The sequence below is a fragment of the Pleurodeles waltl genome, chromosome 4_1, assembly GCF_031143425.1.
Source record: "Pleurodeles waltl isolate 20211129_DDA chromosome 4_1, aPleWal1.hap1.20221129, whole genome shotgun sequence".
In the NCBI taxonomy this organism is placed as follows: Eukaryota; Metazoa; Chordata; class Amphibia; order Caudata; family Salamandridae; genus Pleurodeles; species Pleurodeles waltl.
The window spans coordinates 1,016,075,552-1,016,102,364 of record NC_090442.1 but is presented as its reverse complement, the minus strand read 5'-3'; the positions used below and the strand labels follow the sequence as shown (position 1 = coordinate 1,016,102,364).

At 44.1% G+C, this 26,813-nt stretch overlaps 1 protein-coding gene across 8 annotated transcripts in view; it reads right to left on the bottom strand.

Annotated features, from left to right (window-relative positions):
- Positions 1-26,813, bottom strand: part of CADPS2 (calcium dependent secretion activator 2) — a 1,861,089-nt gene that overhangs the window by 1,579,211 nt on the left and 255,065 nt on the right. For all 8 annotated transcript variants that reach the window (XM_069229895.1, XM_069229888.1, XM_069229890.1 and 5 more), the window contains exon 3: positions 16,792-17,124. In XM_069229895.1, the coding sequence (XP_069085996.1) occupies positions 16,792-17,124 (333 nt within the window). The remainder of the gene's footprint in view (positions 1-16,791; positions 17,125-26,813) is intronic.

Genomic DNA, 26,813 nt, shown 5'->3' with positions numbered 1-26,813 from the left:
CAAAGGATTCTGGGTAACAGAACCTGGTCCGAGCCCCACAAGTCACCTCATCTTGGATTCCCCTGGGTTTCTAGTTTTCAAAAATGTGCTGGTTTGCTAGGTTTCCCCAGGTGCCGGCTGAGCTAGAGGCCAAAATCCACAGGTAGGCACTGTTTTCTATGAAAAAATTTGATGTGTCCACGTTCTGTTTTGGGGCATTTCCTGTCGCGGGCGCTACGCCTACCCACACAAGTGAGGTATCATTTTTATCGGGAGACTTAGGGGAACGCCGGGTGGAAGGAAATTTGTGGCTCCTCTCAGATTCCAGAACTTTCTGTCACCGAAATGTGAGGAAAACTTGTTTTTTTGGCCACTTTTTGAGGTTTGCAAAGGATTCTGGGTAACAGAACCTGGTCCGAGCCCCGCAAGTCACCCCTCCTTGGATTCCCCTAGGTCTCTAGTTTTCAGAAATGCACAGGTTTGGTAGGTTTCCCTATGTGCCGGCTGAGCTAGAGGCCAAAATCTACAGGTAGGCACTTCTCAAAAAACACCTCTGTTTTCTTCCAAAAATTTTGATGTGTCCACGTTGCGCTTTGGGGCGTTTCCTGTCGCGGGCGCTAGGCCTACCCACACAAGTGATGTATCATTTTTATCGGGAGACTTGGGGGAACGCCGGGTGGAAGGAAATTTGTGGCTCCTCTCAGATTCCAGAACTTTCTGTCACCAAAATGTGAGGAAAACTTGTTTTTTTAGCCACTTTTTGAGGTTTGCAAAGGATTCTGGGTAACAGAACCTGGTCCGAGCCCCGCGAGTCACCCCTCCTTGGATTGCCCTAGGTCTCTAGTTTTCAGAAATGCACAGGTTTGGTAGGTTTCCCTAGGTGCCGGCTGAGCTAGAGGCCAAAATCTACAGGTAGGCACTTCTCAAAAAACACCTCTGTTTTCTTCCAAAAATTTTGATGTGTCCACGTTGCGCTTTGGGGCGTTTCCTGTCGCGGGCGCTAGGCCTACCCACACAAGTGAGGTATCATTTTTATCGGGAGACTTGGGGGAACGCCGGGTGGAAGGAAATTTGTGGCTCCTCTCAGATTCCAGAACTTTCTGTCACCGAAATGTGAGGAAAACTTGTTTTTTTAGCCACTTTTTGAGGTTTGCAAAGGATTCTGGGTAACAGAACCTGGTCCGAGCCCCGCGAGTCACCCCTCCTTGGATTGCCCTAGGTCTCTAGTTTTCAGAAATGCACAGGTTTGGTAGGTTTCCCTAGGTGCCGGCTGAGCTAGAGTCCAAAATCTACAGGTAGGCACTTCTCAAAAAACACCTCTGTTTTCTTCCAAAAATTTTGATGTGTCCACGTTGCGCTTTGGGGCGTTTCCTGTCGCGGGCGCTAGGCCTACCCACACAAGTGAGGTATCATTTTTATCGGGAGACTTGGGGGAACGCCGGGTGGAAGGAAATTTGTGGCTCCTCTCAGATTCCAGAACTTTCTGTCACCGAAATGTGAGGAAAACTAGTTTTTTTAGCCACTTTTTGAGGTTTGCAAAGGATTCTGGGTAACAGAACCTGGTCCGAGCCCCGCGAGTCACCCCTCCTTGGATTGCCCTAGGTCTCTAGTTTTCAGAAATGCACAGGTTTGGTAGGTTTCCTTAGGTGCCGGCTGAGCTAGAGGCCAAAATCTACAGGTAGGCACTTCTCAAAAAACACCACTGTTTTCTTCCAAAAATTTGGATGTGTCCACGTTGCGCTTTGGGGCGTTTCCTGTCGCGGGCGCTAGGCCTACCCACACAAGTGAGGTATCATTTTTATCGGGAGACTTGGGGGAACGCCGGGTGGAAGGAAATTTGTGGCTCCTCTCAGATTCCAGAACTTTCTGTCACCGAAATGTGAGGAAAACTTGTTTTTTTAGCCACTTTTTGAGGTTTGCAAAGGATTCTGGGTAACAGAACCTGGTCCGAGCCCCGCGAGTCACCCCTCCTTGGATTGCCCTAGGTCTCTAGTTTTCAGAAATGCACAGGTTTGGTAGGTTTCCTTAGGTGCCGGCTGAGCTAGAGGCCAAAATCTACAGGTAGGCACTTCTCAAAAAACACCTCTGTTTTCTTCCAAAAATTTTGATGTGTCCACGTTGCGCTTTGGGGCGTTTCCTGTCGCAGGCGCTAGGCCTACCCACACAAGTGAGGTATCATTTTTATCGGGAGACTTGGGGGAACGCCGGGTGGAAGGAAATTTGTGGCTCCTCTCAGATTCCAGAACTTTCTGTCACCGAAATGTGAGGAAAACTTGTTTTTTTAGCCACTTTTTGAGGTTTGCAAAGGATTCTGGGTAACAGAACCTGGTCCGAGCCCCGCGAGTCACCCCTCCTTGGATTGCCCTAGGTCTCTAGTTTTCAGAAATGCACAGGTTTGGTAGGTTTCCTTAGGTGCCGGCTGAGCTAGAGGCCAAAATCTACAGGTAGGCACTTCTCAAAAAACACCTCTGTTTTCTTCCAAAAATTTTGATGTGTCCACGTTGCGCTTTGGGGCGTTTCCTGTCGCAGGCGCTAGGCCTACCCACACAAGTGAGGTATCATTTTTATCGGGAGACTTGGGGGAACGCCAGGTGGAAGGAAATTTGTGGCTCCTCTCAGATTCCAGAACTTTCTGTCACCGAAATGTGAGGAAAACTTGTTTTTTTAGCCACTTTTTGAGGTTTGCAAAGGATTCTGGGTAACAGAACCTGGTCCGAGCCCCGCAAGTCACCCCTCCCTGGATTCCCCTAGGTCTCTAGTTTTCAGAAATGCACAGGTTTGGTAGGTTTCCCTATGTGCCGGCTGAGCTAGAGGCCAAAATCTACAGGTAGGCACTTTGGAAAAAACAGCTGTGTTTTCTATAAAAAAAATAGGATGTGTCCATGTTGTGTTTTGGGGCATTTCCTGTCGCGGGCACTAGGCCTACCCACACAAGTGAGGTATCATTTTTATCGGGAGACTTGGGGGAACACAGAATAGCAAAACAAGTGTTATTGCCCCTTATCTTTCTCGACATTTTTTCCTTCCAAATATAAGAGAGTGTGTAAAAAAGACATCTATTTGAGAAATGCCCTGCAATTCACATGCTAGTATGGGCACCTCGGAATTCAGCGATGTGCAAATAACCACTGCTCCTCAAAACCTTATCTTGATCCCATTTTGGAAATGCAAAGGTTTTCTTGATACCTCTTTTTCACTCTTCATATTTCAGCAAATGAATTGCTGTATACCCAGTAAAGAATGAAAACCAACTGCAGGGTGCAGCTCATTTATTGGCTCTGGGTACCTAGGGTTCTTGATGAACCTACAAGCCCTTTATATCCCCGCAACCAGAAGAGTCCAGCAGACAAAACGGTATATTGCTTTCAGAAATCTGACATCGCAGGAAAAAGTTACAGAGTAAAACATAAAGAAAAATGGCTGTTGTTTTCAGCTCAATTTCAATATTTTTTTATTTCAGCTGTTATTTTCTGTAGGAAAACCTTGTAGGATCTACACAAATGACCCCTTGCTGAATTCAGAATTTTGTCTAGTTTTCAGAAATGTTTAGCATTCCGGGATCCAGCATTGGTTTCACACCCATTCCTGTCACTAACTGGAAGGAGGCTGAAAGCACCAAATATAGTAGAAATGGGGTATGTCCCAGTAAAATGCCAAATTTGTGTTGAAAAATTTGGTTTTCTGATTCAAGTCTGCCCGTTCCTGAAAGGTGGGAAGATAGTGATTTCAGCACCAGAAACCCTTTGTTGATGGCATTTTCAGGGAAAAAACCACAAGCCTTCTTCGGCAGCCCTTTTTTCCTATTTTTTTGGAAAAAACTAAATTTTCACTGTATTTTGGCTATTTTCTTGGTCTCCTCCAGGGGAAACCACCATCTCTGGGTACCATTAGAATCCCTAGGATGTTGGAAAAAAAGGACGCAAATTTGGCGTGGTTAGCTTATGTGGACATAAAGTTATGAAGCCCTAAGCGCGAACTACCCCAAATAGCCAAAAAAGGGCTCAGCACTGGGGGGGGAAAGGCCCAGCAGCTAAGGGGTTAAAAATGTATTAAAGATAAATGCAGATAGAAAACCAGCTCTCTATATTATTTGAGGAAAAGAAAGTGAAAACACCTCGTCCCTTCTTTTGAGGTGAAACAATTCTTTAAGAGCTTTGCACATCTACTCATTTTTACTGTGTTTAATTTTCTCAGGGCAAACCTTTGCTGAAGAAAAGTAAACACTACAAACTGTTACTTGCAATTAATTTGACTTACAACGAATATCCCTATATTAATCCAAGATCCCTAAAAACCAACTTATCATGGATTTGAATTGGGGGCGAGGCCAACATGGTGACCGGAGCAGCAGCTTAACACTGCAGCTCCGCGCCTGGCCCGTTAAAGGATCCTGTCAACGGCGCCCGACACCGTCCTCATGGCAGGCGCCCTTAGCCCAGCTGCCCAGGACCACTATCCGTAGCAGCGACCCGCTCCGGGACTGCCTCCTGCACCGGGAGGAAGTCGGAGGCCTGTCCGGATGACATCTGCGTCTGCGGCCGGTGAGTGAGCCGCCCGGGGCCGGGGACCAGCTCCACCCCTGGCCCTCTGACGTTCGGCGCTCAGGTGGTGGGGCCTGCAGGGAACCCGCACGCCACGTTGGGGGGGCTGCGCCCTGGGGTTCGCGCTGCAATCGAGCGCTCGGAGACGGCCCCCCGAGGCTGAGTAATAGACGCGGTGCTGAGCCTGAAGTGGGCCTCGGCGCAGCGCGCACCCTTCTGGCCTCTGGCGCTTCGCTGCCGGCTGGGCCCCCGGCTCCCCTTCCTTGAACCCGACGGCTCCCACGATCAGCACAGAGGCCCCCATGGCGCTGGAACATTACGCTTGAGCAGGGCGTTACCCAAGGGTGCTGAGGCCCCCCAAAATCAACAAGCGGCCTACACGGCAGCCACAGCGACCACGCCGGCTGGAGCAGATAATTATTTAAATTATTTTTTATTTTTTTAAAAATCTTTCTTTTGGTCCCCCCTGATCGTCCCGGGGCGCCCTCGTGGGGTGGGGACCACGGGGAGCTGCACATCCTTCGGCGACGCGGACCGGGTCGCGGTGCAGGTCACTGTCCCCCCCCCCAACGGAGCTTACCCAAGCGCAGTGGACAGCGAAAGAGATAGGACATGAGAGTCACCATACCTGGCCTTATTGGCTGAGAGGGGATCGGACGCTGCCCCAGGCCCTTACTAACTTGTCGATTGCTGACCCACTACTGCCCAGATGACCCACGGCACTCACGGCACACTGGAGCATTTTCGCGATACACCTGCTGCTCTAATTGCACAGAGCACTCCTCACTCCTTGGCCATGCGGTCTTCCAGGCATCGAGTTCGTCGCTGTTGGGTGACTCAGTACTGGACACAAGGCATATCTGGCATCAAATGGCGGCCAGGAAATAAGGCGGGACCGGGATGCAGCACTAAAAAACAATGCCATACACCGAGACCCAAACTGCAAACGTCACTGTCACTAATATCCACGCATAGCATCAGAAGGACAGTGTGGTAACAACCCCCCTGCAAGCCATCAATCCCACATTCGTACTTACTCCACTAGTGTCCACTGCTGCAGACACCAAATGGGTAAACAGAAAACTCCACATGCACCCTCAGGTAGTATAGATCCCATTGCCCCGCCTCCTCCGAGGCCCAATCCGCCACGCAACTGGCTCTACAGAAACTGGAACTTACGCTGCAAACACATACTACACAGTTCGAAAAGATCTTGCAAGCTATCCTTGACACCAAGCCCACCCTGGAACCCAAAATAGGTTCAGTTGCAGAAGATGTAAAGGTACTGAGGGCAGACCAACACGCGCTGGCTGACAGAGTCAAGGAATTGGAGAAAGATAATGTGTCTCTCCCCCTAAATGTGAAGAACTTCCAAGAGCAGATGACTCATCTAACAGCCGAAGTCGTAGACTTAAAACGTAGAGCTGAGGACGCAGAGGGTAGGTCACGACACAACAACATCCGACTAGTGGGGTTTCCTGAGCATGCTGAAGGCCCTTGTACAGAACTCTTTGTAGAACAATGGCTCGCTGATACAATTCTCAAGGACAACATACCAAAATACTTTTCAATCGCGCGCCCACAGAGTCCCGGGCAGACCTTCTCCCCCCCCCCCCCGGGTGCACAGCCTCGACTGCTGATAGCCGCTGACTCCTGATTTATCGCGACAGAGACCATATCCTACAATTATTCCGCAAATCAGGTCCTGCACGATTCGACAATGCAGTGATCACAGCTTATCCAGACTTCACAGCGGAGGTGCAAAAGAAACGCAGCTCCTTCTACCGGGTCAAGGAACGCCTCCATGAACACAACATCAAATACGCACTGCTGTTTCCGGCCAAACTTCGTGTGCAAGACGATTCACGTACACTCTTCTTCACCACACTGGAAGATGCTTGGACTTGGCTACACGCTAAGGGCCTGGCCGACCCTTTGGACGCTAATAACTCTATGGAAAAATGGTCCTCCCCCAAAACAAAACACAGACAACATAAAAAACACGGTGGTAAACCTCCACTCGAACAGTCTCGTACGGAACGCTCTCTTCTCCTACAGGCAAGGTCTTGCTTTGTAAACACCTCACCAACAACCCTATCCACTCAAACCGAGGGTGACCCAGACCAGGAAGTAAACTCGGATTCGGCGGACTCTGATCGAGGCCCTACTCTCACTCCGCGCACGGCAGATGACATTTGATAAACAACCATGAACCACCTGAGCATACAGTTAGTGCCATGCACATCACGATATGATACGGCCTGATCCATGCAGCTGGCGGAGGCCGGTGGGGCAGAACCAGGAACCCATTAACTCTGTACTCTAATCAATCATGGTCCTGGGTGACGGACCTAATACCAACAGCAACACGGGCTGGGCAACCTAATGACTCAGAATCTACGCTCGCCAGCACCCCCGCTCCATATGGACTGTTCCTTTACGCTGGCAACTGCCAGAATTTCTCTCGTTTTGCCACAACCTCAGTGGATGTTATATACAGTTACTGTTTGTTTTTTCATACCTGGGCTTTTTTTCCATGCTGCTTAATTGGGACCACGCTTACATCAAACCATGCTATACCTGTCACACCAACAGAACCATGTACATCAACAACAGGGGTGCAAACTGGCTAACCTCGGAGGGGAGCGGGCACATCTACACTACAAGAGGGAGAGGCGACACATATAACCTTCACCTAGTTAAACTTATAAACCCCCCATGACCTCTCAAACTCAACAATATACCCCAAAATATAAGATACTCACATGGAATGTAAGAGGCATGGCAGCATGGCGTAAGAGGCATCAAATTTACACGTTTCTCAGGAGACACCAGATACATATAGCTCTACTGCAAGAGACACACCTATCCCAATCCACACTGGAAAGCAAAAGCTCAAAATGGAGAGGGCAACTCTACGGTACCACTTCTTCAACATTTGCTCGTGGGGTGGCGGTCTGGATTGCCCCAGGGGTACCATTCGCCATGTCTCGTACACAATGCGACCCAAAAGGTAGATACGTGATATTGGAAGGCGTCCGAGATGGTTCCCCCTTAGCACTGACAGCACTATGCGCCCTGAACACAAATCAGCGTGACTTTCTGAGCACACTGACAACTGGCATCCTTAGCGACCCTACGGCGGACAGCATATGGGGGAGGGGGGGACTTTAACTGTGTCCTGGACACTCACATGGACCGCTCATTTCCCCCACTAGACATTGCTCTGGTCAACCGTACATCTCTAGACCTGACAAAGTGGGTCTCCAATAATGGATTAAGGGACGTTTGGAGATTGGGACATCCTACACACCGCAAATACTCCTTCTATTCCCCTGTCCACAAACTACACACCAGAATAGACATGCTCCTTACATCCGCGTCCATAGACCCAAAAGTAAGCGCATCCGAGTACCTAGCCCGCTCTATCTCTGACCATAACCCGCTTTATACAACTCTGGATTGGGGTAGCACCCACACTTGCATACCAACATGGCAGCTACAGATAGAAGCCCTTACAGACCCTCCCTTTCACGCGGAGTTATCCAAGTGCCTGGCTGACTATTTCTCCCTGAATAAACACACAACATCATCCCGTGCTACTGAATGGGATGCCCACAAAGCGGTAATACGCGGACATTGCCTTGCAGCCACAGTGGGGGTTAGAAAGACACTCACTAAGGATCTCCAGACACTAGAGATTAAACTCTGCAAAGCTGAGATAGAAGCCTCCCGAAGTGAATCTTCATTAGCAGCACTGAACTCGCTTAGAACAGACTACAGGGAGGCAGGCTCTAGGTTAAGCAAACATGATTACAGACACTACATGACGAAACAGCATGCTGAGGGAGATAGATCGGGCAGACTATTAGCATGGCTGATTCGCCAACCAACACAATCCTCGACCATAGGCGCAATTCGCCTGAACTCAGGTAACATTATCAACACTCAAGTGGAAATTCATGAGGCTTTCTTTACATACTATCAAGCTTTATACACACCTCCTCCCCCCCCCCAACTGAATAGCAATTAGCTGAAATACTCTCGGTGGTTCCCCAAAATCAACAAATCATTGACAACACAGATACTATAGACGGCCCCATCACTATCGAAGAAATACGTCTAGCCCTGTCACAAATGGCTTGCAGCAAAACCCCTGGATCAGATGGCCTTCCAATAGAGTATTTTAGCTCCCATGCTGCTCTCCTTTTACAGCCACTCTTGGAGGTATTCAATGAAGCACGCAATAAGATACAACTCCCTGACTCTATGCGGGACGCCCTGATAGTCGTTCTTCCAAAACCAGGGCGCGATCCCCTAGACGTGAAATCATACAGACCGCTCTCCCTGTTAAACTCAGATTGTAAACTATTAGGGAATATCCTGGCAAATAGAATACTTCCCTACCTACCAAATTTAATACACTCCGATCAGTCGGGATTTATTCCAGACAGGAGCACCTTTTTAAACATCAGAAGACTAATCCACATAATGCATCACGTTACGGAGACAGAAGCAGCGGCCCTCTCCCTAGACATAGAAAAAGCATTTGATACACAAAGCTGGGACTTCCTCATTTGCACGCTAAAAGCAATTGGTTTCGGGCACGGCTTCATCAGCTGGATCAAAACACTGTATTCTAAACCTACTGCTCGTGTCAAGACGGGTCAAGTAACATCTGAAGCATTCCCCATAGGTAGAGGCACTCGACAAGGCTGTCCACTATCCCCCCTACTATTTGCAATAGCCATGGAACCAATAGCAATCAAACTACGAGGCAACGCCCGCACATGGGGTGTCTTAGAGTTTAATACATATCACATTATTTCCTTATATGCTGACGACGCCCTAATATACCTGCGTAACCATTCCACTTCCATGGCAGGAGTAATGTCACTGCTGGACTTATTCGCACTACCCTCTGGTTTGCGCATAAACTGGTCAAAGTCAAGCATCTTCCCACTAACTCCAGTGACGAGCAAATCTCACTTGACATTGCCCCAATATCAACTACCATGGTCGCTTACAACTTTCAAATACTTAGGCATACAAATTTATCACTCCCTTGCTGACCTAAAAGAGGGCAATCTCGACAGAGCACTGAGATCCACCCGAAGCCCGCTGTTGTTTTGGTGCTCACTCCCGCTGTCCCCGATGGTCCGGGTAGCCATAGCCAAAATGCTCATCCTACCTCGGTTGCTATACTACTTCACTGCCCTCCCATTATCCCTGCCACGTGCGTTCTTCCACAAGCTGCACTCTCTACTGACGGACCTGCTCTGGGGCAAGGACAGGCACAGAGTAGCACTATCAGTAACACAATACCCACAGGAAGCAGGAGGATTGGGCATGCCAAACTTCGAATTATATTATGCTGCGGCTCAGCTGCTCTGGCTCACCACATGGCTTAGGGTACCCCCACCCACAGAAAGTATAGGGCTGCGCGCATACACTGCACCACAAACAATCTTAACTTCACTGCTGACTGACCCCCATCGCCCGCAGTTAAAGTCCATTCTGCTTGAAACAGCGAGATTTTGCTGGCGCAGATACGTCCAAGGCAAGACCACCACACCTCCTTACTCCCCCTTATTGCCACTGTCCCAACTACCGGGAATCCATGCACTCTCAATACACCATGACATGCATGCCATAAGTACATTAAACGTGGGGGATTATTACTCAAACTCCACAATGAGCACCTTTGCAGAACTTGTGTCCGCAGGGGTCATGCACTCAGGAGCCTTCCTGACATACAGTGCTATTAAAAGCCTACTTACCAGTCTATGGGGCCCCGGTAATGCAGAACCACGTGAATCCTATATGCTCACTGCAATCCTCACTGTAGGAGATGCAAAAAGCATCATAACTAAACTATACAAAGGGCTCCTAACAGAGGCCTGCCCGGAACTGACGCACGCAAAAGCACAGTGGGACGCTGTTCTCCCGACACCATTATCACAAAAAGCCTGGATCGCAGCCCTCACACTGATCAAGACTGTGTCCCACAATACTAGACTCCGATACACCCAATTTAATTATATTCACCACTCATATTTATCACCGGCCCGCATTCAAAGGATGTACTCGAACACAAATCCAGCGTGCCCTAGATGCGCCACCCCAGCGGCTGACTTTTATCATATGGTCTGGAGCTGCCACTCAATCAACACGGCCTGGCAACAAATCACTGATACCAGAGCAGACATAGCGGGCCAGACTCTCACACCCACACCTGAATCCTGTTTGCTCAGCATACGTCATCAAGCTAAGGATAGCAAACACCTACACAGATTTATAGATTTAGCATTCGCTGTCTTAAAGCGCCTGATTGCTATGCACTGGAAAGCCCCACACGGTCCCCCACACACCGCCTGGCTCCGCGGCCTGCATAGCCGTTCGCTAGCTGAGGCGCAGACATTACGCCAACTACAACACAAAGGCCTGATACAGGGCGGGCCGAAATCTGGGACATTTTTGTGGTGAGCATAGAAGCCAGGGATGATACGTAACCCCCCTGAAGTATCGAACACTCCGAAACTGCCTCCCCGTTCTACATCATACACCCCCTCCACGGCCCTCCAATTTGTTAGTTCTGACACCCTTATATTTTATATCAGTGCAACAATTGTGATACTTAAGGATGCCTACCTCCAGTTAATGTCCCTTCGGAATCGGTATCTTGTCTCGTTCACTGCACCCTGAACGCGTGTCGTCCCCATCACCCCTCCCCCCAACTCCGTCAACAGCTCCCCAGCTTATTTACACACATAACCGATGTGCCCCCCCTTCACCCCATCCGCTCCGATAGGCGTGGCCCATCTCCACTCTTGTAATTAAAACGCGCATGTTGGCACCCAGATATGTCCCTAGCTACCAGTTACACAGTTTTCAAGTTGTATTCCTGTACAAAACAACGCAACTGCACCGTACTAGATTATAAATATATGCAAACAGACTGTAAAATCCTGAATAGTATATTGTAAGAATGTTTATGTACAATGTTTAATAAACAGATTTTAAAAAAAAATAATGGATTTGAATTTTAGGATTATGTCACAAAGAAGGCTTTACGAGTAGCATATATTTAGAGATTTTTTCCCATTCCAAAATGTCTTATTGATTTGTGGGTGCCCCCGAGTTCCACCACTTCCTCCTTACAATAGCCACAGAAGCAGAAAAAGAACATATGTTGTAACTTCTTGTATTGAGATGTCTCTCCTCTTAGATTAAGGCCCACTGAAAATCAAGGTCAAGAATATATGTAATTTTTCATGGCTGTATCCACCTTCAAGGTGCTGAAAAGAATTTGGTGATCTTGCCACAGAAAAAAAACGTTGTTAAAAACTTGATATACATTAGAAACATATTCCCTTTTCAAGCAGTACATACAATGCAAGAAGATGTACCATAAAACTGGTTGCTAAGAAGTTAATATTGATACAAACCCATTTACTACGGTAACTATTTATTGGTGATGCAATTTTTGTAACATTAATTCTCAAAACTTTGTTCACCCACAATAACGACCCCTGTAGGAAATCTGACTTTTCTACATGATCACCCTAGATTTTCACCTTTGCTGGCTCTAGAACTCTGCACTTTACCCCTGCTAAACAGCAATATAGTATCTGTGCATCCCTTGTAAATGTGGTTTAATGTGCCTAGTCTGAATCGGTATCTTTACTTGCCTGCAAGTCCCTAGCATATGATGTAAAAAGTGTACACAGGGCCTGGAAGCTAAATATCACCTGCAGATTGTAGCATTATTGTGCCATCCACTAGTTTGATGAGAAAAACATGACTTCAGGCCTACCATTGTAGCTTGACATCTGCACATTAAATCTGCAGCATTACCTGTTAAAAACAATTTGTATAAAAGTTGAACACCTCCCTTTTAAATATGAGTAAGTTACCCATTGTAGCCGACAAGGTAGGATGCATGGTATCTAAAAGTAGTGTATGTGGAAAATGAAGATAACCATGTCCCTCCAATAACAAGGCCCAAAAGGCTATCATCAATGTGGCCGGCATAGCTGTACTATTAGAAAACCAGAGCAGATAAAAATACGTGTACTGCTAACTAGGGAAATATTGGGATAAAATAACTTTTAGTTACACTTTGTCTGCCTGACTGATAGAAGAATACGCCTCTGCCAGCCCTTAGGCTTTGCTCAGTTTGAATAGGTGACAAAATGTGTGAAGTGCCTCCCAGAAACAAACAATGGGCTGCTCTGAATGGGCAGAGAGGACTTCTTGAACTCCCCAGGATATGCAGAATGGGGCTGTGGCCATCCGTTTTGACTCCATTGTGTCAAATCCTGCTTGACAGGTTTGTTGAGCTGCATTTGTACCACTTCTGGTATACTTTAAAGGGTGAGAACAGTATGCAAAGAACATTCTTACAGATTTTCTGTCTGGGTGCTGGAGGACCCTGCTTTTGTCCTATCGGACCTCTGTCTCTGGGTTTGTTATGTGTCCAGTGTCAGCTTCAAACTGGATTTAAGTGCTAGATAAGGGAGAACATTAGAATTACAATAGTACACTCCCCACAAAACACCATCCGAGCCCAACTTGGGTTTGATCAAAGACTTTCACCATCTTGTATATGCCTTGACAAATGGCATTTAAGGGCTATTTGCAGGAAAGAAAAAGAAAAACAGCTGATAAACTGGGTAGGATTACCCCAGACGACTTATGTCCCATTGGTTAAGAAGGGGCATCGGAAGTCACCCTCACCCACTAGCGAGTGCAAGGCGTGAATGAGGCATCCCCAGGCACCCTCATCAGAACACTTTCTGAACCTGCAGAAGATAAGAGGAGGAATGCATCTGCTGCCTGTGACCTGAGAGGGGCCTTTATGTACTAAATCTGCTCTCACTTGCATCTAGCACAAGGAGGTGGACTCCAAAGGTCAGTTAGATGATCTCACATGTGGTTATAGGGAGACAAGCTGCAAGAGGACTTTTCCTTGGACTACCCAGCTGACCAGTGGCAAATGAACCTTGATTTGATCCTACTGTTCGCCTCTATCTGACACCCTGTGAGTCTCTAAATGTTTCTCATAAGGTCCTGGGTGCTTCGGAAGTATACTCCTGTAGCCGATTGGGACTATAAAAACGAAGTCAGAAGGTAAAATCCATGTACCATCACAGTCAGCCTGAAATTGTGCCTAGGCCCCACTCTACCATGACCATTGACTATCATTGGCGCTTAGTTATTTGTGCGACTATTCATTCGTAAAAGTTTAAACATTCATATCTCTGGTCCTCCTTATTGGGATTTTGTCATTTTGGTGTAATTTTGTTTATTAAAAAGTAATTTATTATTCTAAATTTGTTTGGGATTTGTATTGTTTTGCATTTCTGACGTTATAACTGTTTTGAGACTGTACACATACTTTACTCATTGCCTTATGTTAAGCCTGTCAGCTCTGTGCCATAGCTATTAAGGAGCTGAGCTCAGGTTAACTTAGTTTGTTCAGACTTCACTCTGCAAAAAGATATTATTATTCCTTGATGTGGACGGTCATCCATTCCAAGTAATCCAATTTCTTCAACTTTAGAGTACAACATTGGACTACCTGAATATTTTATCCACTATGTATCTAAATGAACCTTAACCAAAGAATTAGAAGTTGAAAAACATCTGTTGTAGAGGCATTAAGCTTGTAAAACAAGAGCTTGAGATATTGTTTAGTAAGTTGTAGAGACTGGCCTAATGAGGTCTTCTCATGATTGAAAAGTAATAACAAAGTATCTTCAAGGTAAGATAACAAATGAGGTTGATGATCTCAGTTCTATTCCAGTCACAGAATCAATACTTCAAGAAAAGTGCAAGATGGTCAAAGGCCAAACTAAAACAAATGGTTGAAAGATGGCACTCCAGACAAGTGCTACGTTGAAAGAGGAATCTACTGGAAAATACTTAAATGATAAATACATAGGCACAATATAAACATGACAATGCAGTCAGGAACTTACCTTTATAAACACTAATTGAAACAAAAAAGTGAGAAAAGAATAGTAAAATACTGATATTTCCAACTCATTAATGCCTATGGCAATTAAGGGACCACTATTCAGTTTTTTAAGAACGATCAAACTGGAAAAGTGCTCTGTTATTAGGAAAATCATGCCTTCCACTGACGTATGAAAATTAAGAAGTATGTGTAATTTGTGAATAATAATCTTCAAACAGACAAATAACTAACATTTGTTTTTTTTTTATTATTGAGTAAAGGAGATATTGTCTTTAATTAGTTCAGTATGGGGAATTTTTACCATCTAATTTCATTTCTATTGTCTGGGGTGTGGGGCATTTTTTCCTGATATCAAAGTAAAGTGTTGATAAAACGTGCTTAACATATGACCTAAAATTTGAATACATTTCAGCAAAAAAAGTGGTCACAGTCTGGAGCTTTCTCAGCATTTACATAGTCAACCTAAAAAAACTCTAAAGAAGAGATGTCACAATTTAGAAATTCCTTCTCTTCAACACTCAGAAAGGGGAGGTTAAATAGGAAACATATGGGAACTCAGTATCTGAAGGTAATTTTTTATTGCGATGTTGCTTGTCATAAAACATTTTTTAATACATATAATATTCGCCACTAAATAGTTAATATTTGAGGCAATAACTCTTGAAGAAGTTAACTTTTCTTCAACTACATGAGCTAAAAATGCTACAGTTGTTTTCCTACAGATCCGAAATCAGTGCTTGATTTTTGCATTGACATAGTCAGCTTTTCTTTCAGTCAATTCCCCCACAAGTTCTTCTGGCTTTTGCCTGGCTCATCATGCAGGCTCTGTGGAAACAGATATGGCAATGCCAGTAGGTTTCTGGACACAAATAGGAGCTTCTTCCTTCCTGGAAGAGGCAATGGTTGAAAAGACTTGACAGCCTCCCAGACAGACACTTACATATTTAAGGAACCCCAATCAGCTCTAAAGAAATTTAACATCAAAGTGGAGTACTGAGCAAAGTCATTTTGACGATGCAAAGCATTCAAATGCCAGTGGGCTGGACAGTATCACATGCATTCCGTAATAAGCATGGATAGAGGTTCTGGGGCATGATCTGAAATACCAACTGCACCAAACCAATACTTCCTACTCAAAGCATGAGATAACAAAAAATACGGATTCTCAGGTAACTAGAATGAGAAGCAGCAAAAAGTGAATTCCTTGTGTAATTGGTGAATTACATCCCAAATCTATACTGTTTTGGTTGTTTATGAGCTAATGTAATTACGTATTATAAGTGTAACTAAGAGAAAAGTGACAAGGTGAACTGTCTACTAAGGGCTCTAGAGTCACATGAAATATCTCCTTTCAAAATAAGTAAATAATATAAGAAGATTACATGCACAGAGAGGAGTTTAGAGCATATAGGTTTGGTAATGAATACCAAAAGTAGTATAAGACCTTATTGGCATTCTGCATTAGCAATACCATCTTTTACTTTCTCTTCAAAAGCTCTTGAGTATTCAAATGGAACCTCCTGCATTTATAGTTCGAAGTATTAGCATTCTGTCTATTAAAGTGTGTCTTTCCTGAAAGCTAAGGCTTAATGGGAAAGACCAGTGCCATGAATAAGATCAACTTCTTCTATGGTGTACTTGCTGTGCTTGATGTGTTCAACCCCTTATAATTCCTCCAAGTGAGCACCTTAGCACATAAGTAAGAAAAAGAATATTAGCAGCCTATGAAACTCATACCACAAGAAAGACATGTCAAAGATTACTATGTTAGAAAAGTATTAAAAAAACATAGAAAGTGCAATCAATGTGACAATTTAAAACAGATAAAAATAAACAATCCTACATACAAAAGGGAGGTGACAAAGAATATTAAAGTCTAGGGTGTCAATTTCCAAATGAGAATTCTACAGTGGTACTGTACATGTTATGTGCAATGCAGGAAGTACAGGCACATATATGACAACATTTTGCAGAATTAATAGCAGCCAAGCCCTAGCAAAACAAACAATTCTACTAGAGCCCCCACATAGATTTCTCTCCTTCGGAGTCATGTCATTTTTTGTTAATGATATGTTACCTAAACTCTGTACATCAGAAGATTTGTCAGCTGACAGAACATGGTTCTTCATCAAAGTCATAAGAGCAAAGTCAGAATAAGTAAGAGCTTCTTTAGAAACTTTCTTATGGATCTGGGGGATCTACATTGGTCATTTCGGAGATTTTGTGTGTCCATACTTTCTTTGAGCAAATTTCACACTGAAAACAATAACAATAAGAGGAACTGCTTACCTGACAGGCATTATAGAGTAACTGATGTTCTAATTTCTTGACACCTAGAATTTGCTGAAACATTTCATAGAGCTGTTCTTTGCTCAGGATGAGCTCTGACACCGCACTCAGTGCCATTCTGTTTGGTTGCTTGCGCAAGTCCTCTTCCCCTCTGTATATTGCATCATATTTAGCGATCCACGAGCTCAACACGGTTTCTTTACTCAGTCCATCAATTTCTGGTAAGCTTCGGACTCTCTTTTCTATGTTTTTTTTAAACACGTCTCTGAAGTCATTGGCTGAGCATCCACCACTTTGAACCATTCTGGCAACACGATCACTCTTAAGAAACACCTGAAAGAGAGGCGAACAATATGTGATGGCACTTAAGGATGCAGGAAAAAGAACTAGGTGCAACCCATTTGTATCAACAATTTATGCAACAATAAAGTGAGGCATTTTTAAGGTTGGATTCATAAACACAATAAAATTCTATGCTAGTGAGTTTGTTTTCTAAATGGAACAGTCCTTATTTATGCTAAGCTGCACAATTACTATACACCTCACAAAGGTTTTCTAAAATATACATGAAAAACAAAGTAAACAAAATTATAAATTGATGTGATTTTTTCTTTTCTCTCTTAAACCCTCATTCTTTCAAGTAACCTAATGAAAGGTCTTTTTTGGGTTTAAGTTTTTTTTGTCACAGTTTAAATAAAATCTATAAACATTAACATTAATGTGTCTCAATGTCAAACAATAAGGACGCATATTCACAGCATGTGCAACAGAGATACACAATTATGCCTTTTGCTCACCCAAACTCATATCAATGGCTATATACAGTATATATATATATATATATATATATATATATATATATATATATATATATATTTCTGTTACCTACTGACGGTTGCTACTAGGTAGTTATAGTTAGGACCTAGTTTCCATAGGAAAGGTGTTTTTTGACTTGCCTATAAGTTTGGTACTGTTTGATGAATCTTCACAAATGTTTCCCAAAAAAAGTAGCCTGCTGTGTCTTATTGCTCATGGTGAGCTTCGGGGTGATTCGTCAAGTGGGGGGTCGAAAAAACAGTGGGGGGGGGGCCAAAAAAGTGTGTTTCCTATTTTAATTCTCATGGGGATTTTGAACACAACTACAGCCCCAACTGCTGGATGGAATTACATCAAATTTGGCAGTAAGATAACTCTTGGTCCAGAATGTGCCCTTTTCCGGTTGAGCGCACAAGCGCTTTGACCTGTTGTAAGTATTGGTGGCTTTAGCCATGCCCATGTCATGCTCATCACTTTCACTTTTTCATGGGCTTGCCTTTCAAAAATCACTTGATGTCATTGGTAAATGCTTGACTTTTGTCCCGCCTTGAGGCTGTTTTGTTACATGGATTATTGCACGGTTGCTGATAAATTTCAGTATGGGCAAACTATTTATTTTGCCTCTCCCCTTAGTGCTGAATGGCGGCCGTGGCACTCCAAGCGTGAACAGGCACAACAGTGTGAACTCGTTTGGCAGTATTGGACCGCTGGTCACATTGATCACAATTACCTAATCAGAGTCATTTCTTGTGACTCTCCCCTTAAAACACTTGAAATTGATGAATGCTTTATGTAAAACAGAAATCCTCAAAGTGAAAGCAGCTCTCCCAGCACTGGGGTAGAGCTGATACTACAATATTCACTGCATTCAGGAAAACTCAACCTACAATGCTTTTCAGGGCATTACTTTTACAAAACATTTTTGCTCATAAATCAGCCTGTAGTGGTCCTAGGACAACGGGACCACCACCAATACATTCACAACAATGTGCCCTTTCTGTCTACATCATCTTTGGCTCCCCACACAAGGATAGTGGGAGACCCCAAAATAATACCTCCTTCCACCATTCAGTTTCTGTTTAAGCTCTCTCATGGCTGAAACTTTTGTTTTACAGCTGGGATTTGCTTGTGTTTTAAGGGCCTTTTTTGTAATACCATTGTTATAGGCCTGCTAGTCTTAAAATGTGTAATGTACTACGCCATCTCGGGGGCTAAATATTTGGTTACATTGCATTACTTTCTCCCATTATATTTGCATGCGGTTATGCTTTCTAAGGGCTGGCTTTATGAGTTCATGACCATGTTTCTTCCAAATGCTGTTTTTATTGTGGTGCCCTCTAAGGGATGTTGGAGCATTGCAGTCAACATACTATAATATTTCCGGCACAAAAACTCACCCCAGAATGCTTTGCAGGGCAAACATTTTTGCTCATAACTCAACCTGTGGTGGTCCTAGGACAATGGGACCACCTTCCAAATGCCTTTCCTCGCTACATCATCTCTGAGTCCTCACACTAGGTTAGTGGGGACCCCAAAATAATAACTCCTTCCACTATTCAGTGTCTTTTCAGCTTTCTCATGGGTACAATTTTTGTTTTACAGCTGGGAGAACTTTTTTTTTTAAAGGCCTTGTTTGTAATATCATTGCAGTAGGCCTGCTAGCACTAAAATGCACTTTAGGGGCTAAGTATGTGTGTACACTGCAATGCTTTCTCCTGTTTTTGTAATTGGGTTAGCTCCTCTAGGGGCTACCAATATGGTTACATCACCATGTTTCTTACAAATTATATCTTTGTTATGGTGCCCTCTAGGAGCTGTTTTGAGCATTATAATCTAATGCCAAAAGTTTCTTTCTGACAAAGGCTTATTTATATTATAATTGTATATGGTTTAATAATCTCTCCTTTTTACAATTATGTCCATAATTCAGGCCAATTTAACATCCTTATTAAAACATGACATTTTGAACACTCTTGATATGTTTGGGTGACCCTTCTAGTTTACTTCTGCTCTGTGGCTGTTTTGTGTCTTTTTGGGGGGTATTGTGTTAGCCAGCCAGCAACTCTGACAGTGGGGTGGTGTACGAGGTAATCTATTGGAATTAGCATGGCAGCTTCAAATTAAGATGCTAAATGGCAACATTTTCATTTTTTGCTGCAGATAGAGGAAGAAGGTAAATGGAAGTTCTTTAGTTATATGCAGGGCCTCTGAAATTATATGGCAGAAAAAGATGAAATTGTAAGTCCGGGTTGTCCAATTTATGTGTCAAGAAAAGTCTAGTTATGAATTTACAATGCCAATAGCTCTAACTCAAGCAAATGCATGAGCTATTGATTTGCAAATGCTTGTTGTTATTTGGTGTAAATGTGTTCAGAGGTTTCTGAGCTATTTCAAGAAAACCAAATTTGTATATCTAGAGACAAGAACACTTAAACCCTCCAGATCTTGTGCAGACATCTGACTGGCCACCAACAATTCAACCAGGAAGTGTTGGCAGCCATTTTTTAACTCGGGCCCAGCAGAGTCCCAAAAGAAAAATATAAAAAATAAATGGGGGCAGGGTAAGAATACCCTGACCCCCTAGCTTTGGGGAACAGGGGCATTGAAATTGGGGTGCCTGTGATGTTATTTTAAATTTATGGAGATTAAGCACTCCAGTGACAAAGACATAAGTATTGAGCAGTCCATTTCGACTACGGAGTCACATTAATGATAATTTAAAAGCACTGGCAGTAAACACATTTGCTTCTACTCGCCTGTGAACAAGGCATTGTGTGCAGAATTGCGTCAGGAGGATTGACAAGCCTGCTGCTTAAAAGGGTGAATAAACGCTCTGATTTACGTGAATTGGTGCCTTGTCTTTTGTGTCAGGATTAATATTAATAATAACATTAATGAAAAATGTCACTTACCCAGTGTACATCTGTTCGTGGCATGTTCCACTGCAGATTCACATGCTATGCATATTCTGCCATCTAGTGTTGGGCTCGGAGTGTTACAAGTTGTTTTTCTTCGAAGAAGTATTTTCGAGTCACAGGATCGAGTGACTCCTCCTCTTCGGCTGCATTGCGCATGGGCATTGACTCCATGTTAGATTGTTTTCCCGCAGAGGGTAAGGTAGGAGTGATAGAGTATAAAGAAAAGAGATGTCCATGCAAATGGAATATATATATATATATATATATATACATATGTACAAGTGAATGTTGAACTTAAACGGCTACATGCTCCCAGGGAGGTGGGAGGGTGCATGTGAATCTGCAGCGGAACATGCCACGAACAGATGTACACTGGGCAAGTGACATTTTCCGTTCGATGGCATGTGTAGCTGCAGATACACATGCTATGCATAGATTACAAAGCAGTTTTACCTCCCATAAGTGGTGGCCAGCCTGTAGGAGTTGAAGTTGTTTGAAATAATGTTCTTAGTACAGCCTCTCCTACTGTGGCCTGCTGTGTTGCTAACAGATCTACACAGTATTGCTTGGTAAATGTATGCCAGCTGCTTTACAAATTTCGGCCATTGGTATGTTTCTTAAGAAAGCCATTGTAGCCCCTTTTTTCCGTGTGGAATGTGCTATAGGTGTAACTAATAGCTGCCTTTTAGCTTTTAGGTAACATCTTTGGATACATTTTACTATCCATCTAGCTAACCCTTGCTTTGAAATAGGGTTACCAGTATGTGGTTTTTGGAACGCCACAAATAACTGTTTGGTTTTCCTAAATGATTTAGTTCTATCTATGTAATACAGGGAGTGCAGAATTATTAGGCAAATGAGTATTTTGACCACATCATCCTCTTTATGCATGTTGTCTTACTCCAAGCTGTATAGGCTCGAAAGCCTACTACCAATTAAGCATATTAGGTGATGTGCATCTCTGTAATGAGAAGGGGTGTGGTCTAATGACATCAACACCCTATATCAGGTGTGCATAATTATTAGGCAACTTCCTTTCCTTTGGCAAAATGGGTCAAAAGAAGGACTTGACAGGCTCAGAAAAGTCAAAAATAGTGAGATATCTTGCAGAGGGATGCAGCACTTTTAAAATTGCAAAGCTTCTGAAGCGTGATCATCGAACAATCAAGCGTTTCATTCAAAATAGTCAACAGGGTCGCAAGAAGCGTGTGGAAAAACCAAGGCGCAAAATAACTGCCCATGAACTGAGAAAAGTCAAGCGTGCAGCTGCCACGATGCCACTTGCCACCAGTTTGGCCATATTTCAGAGCTGCAACATCACTGGAGTGCCCAAAAGCACAAGGTGTGCAATACTCAGAGACATGGCCAAGGTAAGAAAGGCTGAAAGACGACCACCACTGAACAAGACACACAAGCTGAAACGTCAAGACTGGGCCAAGAAATATCTCAAGACTGATTTTTCTAAGGTTTTATGGACTGATGAAATGAGAGTGAGTCTTGATGGGCCAGATGGATGGGCCCGTGGCTGGATTGGTAAAGGGCAGAGAGCTCCAGTCCGACTCAGACGCCAGCAAGGTGGAGGTGGAGTACTGGTTTGGGCTGGTATCATCAAAGATGAGCTTGTGGGGCCTTTTCGGGTTGAGGATGGAGTCAAGCTCAACTCCCAGTCCTACTGCCAGTTCCTGGAAGACACCTTCTTCAAGCAGTGGTACAGGAAGAAGTCTGCATCCTTCAAGAAAAACATGATTTTCATGCAGGACAATGCTCCATCACACGCGTCCAAGTATTCCACAGCGTGGCTGGCAAGAAAGGGTATAAAAGAAGGAAATCTAATGACATGGCCTCCTTGTTCACCTGATCTGAACCCCATTGAGAACCTGTGGTCCATCATCAAATGTGAGATGTACAAGGAGGGAAAACAGTACACCTCTCAGAACAGTGTCTGGGAGGCTGTGGTTGCTGCTGCACGCAATGTTGATGGTGAACAGATCAAAACACTGACAGAATCCATGGATGGCAGGCTTTTGAGTGTCCTTGCAAAGAAAGGTGGCTATATTGGTCACTGATTTGTTTTTGTTTTGTTTTTGAATGTCAGAAATGTATATTTGTGAATGTTGAGATGTTATATTGGTTTCACTGGTAATAATAAATAATTGAAATGGGTATATATTTGTTTTTTGTTAAGTTGCCTAATAATTATGCACACCTGATATAGGGTGTTGATGTCATTAGACCACACCCCTTCTCATTACAGAGATGCACATCACCTAATATGCATAATTGGTAGTAGGCTTTCAAGCCTATACAGCTTGGAGTAAGACAACATGCATAAAGAGAATGATGTGGTCAAAATACTCATTTGCCTAATAATTCTGCACTCCCTGTACATTAGAGCTCTTTTAATATCTGATGTATGCAGGGCTCTTTCTGCTACAGAGTCTGGCTGTGGGAATAAGACTGGTAGTTCCACTGTTTGATTGATATGAGACAGTGATATACCTTTTGGGAGAAATTTTGGGTTTGTTCGAAGTACAACTTTATGTTTGTGTACTTGTATGAACAGATCTTGAATAGTGAAAGCTTGGATTTCACTAACTCTTCTTAATGAAGTAATTGAAACTAGGAAAGCAACTTTCCATGTTAGGTATTGAATCTGACGTGAGTGCATAGGTTCAAATGGTGGACCCATGAGTCGTGTGAGCACTATGTTTAGATTCCACGAAGGCACTGGGGGTGTTCTAGGTGGAATGATGCATTTTAATCCTTCCATGAAGGCTTTGATGACAGGGACTCTAAATAAAGAGCTGTGTTGTATATTTTGCAAATACGCAGAGATTGCAGTGAGATGAATTTTAATGGACGAAAAGGCTAAATTTGCCTTTTGTAAATGAAGCAAATAACTTACAATGTCTTGTATTGATGCTGAAAGAGGGGTAACTTGCTTAGATTGACAGTAATCCACAAAACGTTTCCATTTGTTTGCATAACACTGCCTAGTAGTGGGTTTTCTTGCTTGTTTAATTACTTCCATACACTCTGTTGGTAGTTGTATATATCCAAACTCTATGACTTCGGGAGCCAAATCGCTAGATTGGGTATTTTGGGATCTGGATGCCTGATCAGTTGTTTGTTTCGTGTTAACAGATCTGGTCTGTTGGGGAGTTTAATATGTGGTACAACTGACAGATCTAAGAGTGTTGTGTACCAGGGTAGACATGCCCACGTTGGTGCTATAAGTATGAGTTTGTTTGGATGCAGTTTGTTGACTAGAAATGGAATGAGCGGGAGAGGGGGAAAAGCGTAAGCAAATATCCCTGACCAATTCATCCATAGAGCATTGCCTTTGGATAGAGGATGTGGGTACCTGGATGCGAAGTTTTGGCATTTTGCGTTTTTGCTGGTGGCAAATAGGTCTATGTCTGGCGTTCCCCAGTAGTGAAAGTATGTCTGAAGCACTTGGGGATGAATTTCCCACTCGTGTGTTTGTTGATGATCTCGGCTGAGAACATCTGCCAATTGGTTGTATATCCCCGGAATATATTGTGCCACCAGGTGAATGTTGTTGTGAATTGCCCATTGCCAAATCTTTTGGGCTAGGAGGGACAGTTGAGATGAATGGGTCCCTCCTTGTTTGTTTAGGTAATACATTGTTGTCATGTTGTCTGGTTTGATAAGGATGTTCTTGTGAGTGAGAAGAGGCTGAAAAGCTTTGAGTGCTAGGAATACGGCTAGCAATTCTAGGTGATTTATGTGAAACTGTTTGTGTTTGGCGTCCCATTGTCCTTGAATGTTGTGGTTGTTGAGGTGTGCCCCCCATCCAATCATTGATGCATCTGTTGTTAGTATGGTCTGAGGCACAGGGTCTTGAAAAGACCGCCCTTTGTTTAGATTTGTGGAATTCCACCACTGAAGTGATATGCTGGTTTGGCGGTCTATCAACACTAGACCCTGTGACCATTGCTGTGCAAGGCACTGTTGTAAAGGCTGCATGCTTAATCTTGCATGTGGGACAATGGCGATGCATGATGCCATCAAGCCCAACAGTTTCATTATGAATTTGACAGTGTGCCGATGAATTTGTGCCAATACATTGTGAAATGCTTGTATTCTTTGTGGACTTGGGCTTGCAAGTGCTGTTTGTGTATTTAGTGTGGCTCCTAAATACTGTTGAATTTGCACAGGTTGTAGGTGGGATTTTTGGTAGTTTATGGAGGATCCTAGGGTGTGTAGGGTTTGTATTGCATAATGTGTATGGTTTTGACAGTGTATAACTGTTGGATTTTATTAGCCAATCGTCGATATTTGGGGGAATTTGTGCCAATTCTATGCAATAGCCATTGCGGATAATAGATAATACCCAGTTGTCTGTTGCAATGGGTAGCGAATTGTTGTGGAACCTTTGCAGCCTTCCCTCCACAGGTGAGGTGTGAGTTGGGAAGAGATGGAGTAAGTCACTGTTTTGGCTGCTGTGAGGCTTGTTTGGTTGATTGATATTTTCCCCTGCCTCTGGGGTATTGGCCTCTGTAATTACCTTTAAACCCACCTTGTTGGTATTGAGGTTGGTAGGTTGACTTTGATTGTGAGGTGGATGCCTCAGGTGTTTGTTTTAAATCCACCTCTGTATTGAGGTTTCCAAAAGGACCCCTTATATTGTGTCGTATACAAAGCACCAGTGGCTTTAGAGGTGTCTAAGTCTTTTTTCATTTTCTCAATAGCCGTGTCTACTTCGGGCCCAAAAAGCTGTTTTTGATTAAATGGCATATTATGGACTGCCTGTTGAATTTCAGGCTTAAACCCTGAAGACCTAAGCCATGCGTGTCTCCGGATAGTAAAAGCAGTATTAATTGTTCTAGCTGCTGTGTCTACAGAATCTAGGGCTGACCTGATTTGGTTATTGGTAATAGCCTGCCCTTCCTTGACTATTTGTTGTGCCCTTTTTGTTGGTCTTTGGGGAGATGTTGTATGATAGCCTTCATCTCATCCCAGTGGGCCCTATCATACCTAGCCAATAGTGCTTGGGAGTTGGCTATCCTCCATTGGTTGGCTGCTTGTGATGCTACCCTTTTGCCCGCAGCATAACATTTTCTGCTCTCCTTGTCTGGTGAGGGAGCATCCCCAGATGACTGGGAGTTGGCTTTCTTTCTGGCCACACTTACAACTACAGAATCAGGAGGCAGTTGTTGGGTAATGAATGCTGGCTCAGAGGGAGGTGGTTTATACTTTTTCTCCACTCTGGGAGTAATCATCCTGGCCTTGACTGGCTCTTGAAATATCTGGTGTGCATGCTTTAACATGCCTGGAAGCAGGGGAAGGGACTGATATGTAGTCTGTGTAGAGGATAATGTGTTAAAAAGAAAATCATCCTCTAAGAGCTCAGTGTGCATGGCAACATTGTGGTAGGATGCCGCCCTAGCTAAAACCTAAGTATATCCGGTGCTATCCTCCAGTGGTGATGGTTTGGAGAGATAGCAGTCTGGGCTGTTATCAGGAATGGGATCTGGATCATACAGATCCCATGGATCCACATTGTCTTATTGTGAATCTAAAGAATGTACAGGAGATTGTACAGGTGTGGGAGTAGTAGGTGGAGAGACAAGCAGGTGGAGAGACAAGCAGGTGAGGAGAATGAGGAGGAGATTGAGGAGGAGAAAATTGTGGAGGTGGAGATTTTTGTTTAGTCTTTGGCACTTTAGCCTGTGGCTGAGCAGTGTCCAATTGTTCTTGACAGACCAGCTTCCTCTTAGGCTTCAGAGGAGGTGCAGTTATAATTTTGCCAGTGTCTTTGTGAATATGAATTCTGGCTTGCCTTTCATCTATGTCCTCCATCTGTGTTTGTTCCTCTGAAATTCTATGACTTTCTTTAAGTACTTTTGAAAGTCCATGTTCCTCCGTATAAACTGGCCTTTTCGGCTCCAAAGCTGTTTTTTTGGGGATCGAAAGCGGATATGGGACTCGGCTCCGAAAGCAACTTTCGAGGTTTCGACTCAAAGGATCAATGTTTGATAGTTTCAGAGCCAGTGCTTCGGCTCAAGTCCGAAGGTTTCAGTGGTGTGGCCTTTTTCGGTGCGAAGTTGTTGTTTGGTCACCGAAGGTCTTTTTACGGGTCGAGCCATGGCCTTCGGGCAGTGGCGTTCCCAAGGCCTTATGTTTGGGCTTGGGTGGGACAGGGGCAGGCGTACTCACATGCTGTCCTGCCTTGACCAGTCTGTCCTCCTTGGACTCTTGCTCGGAGTCGGACCCTTGGACGGACACTGCGGTGTGCATAATCTCCTCTTCCTCGACGTCGAG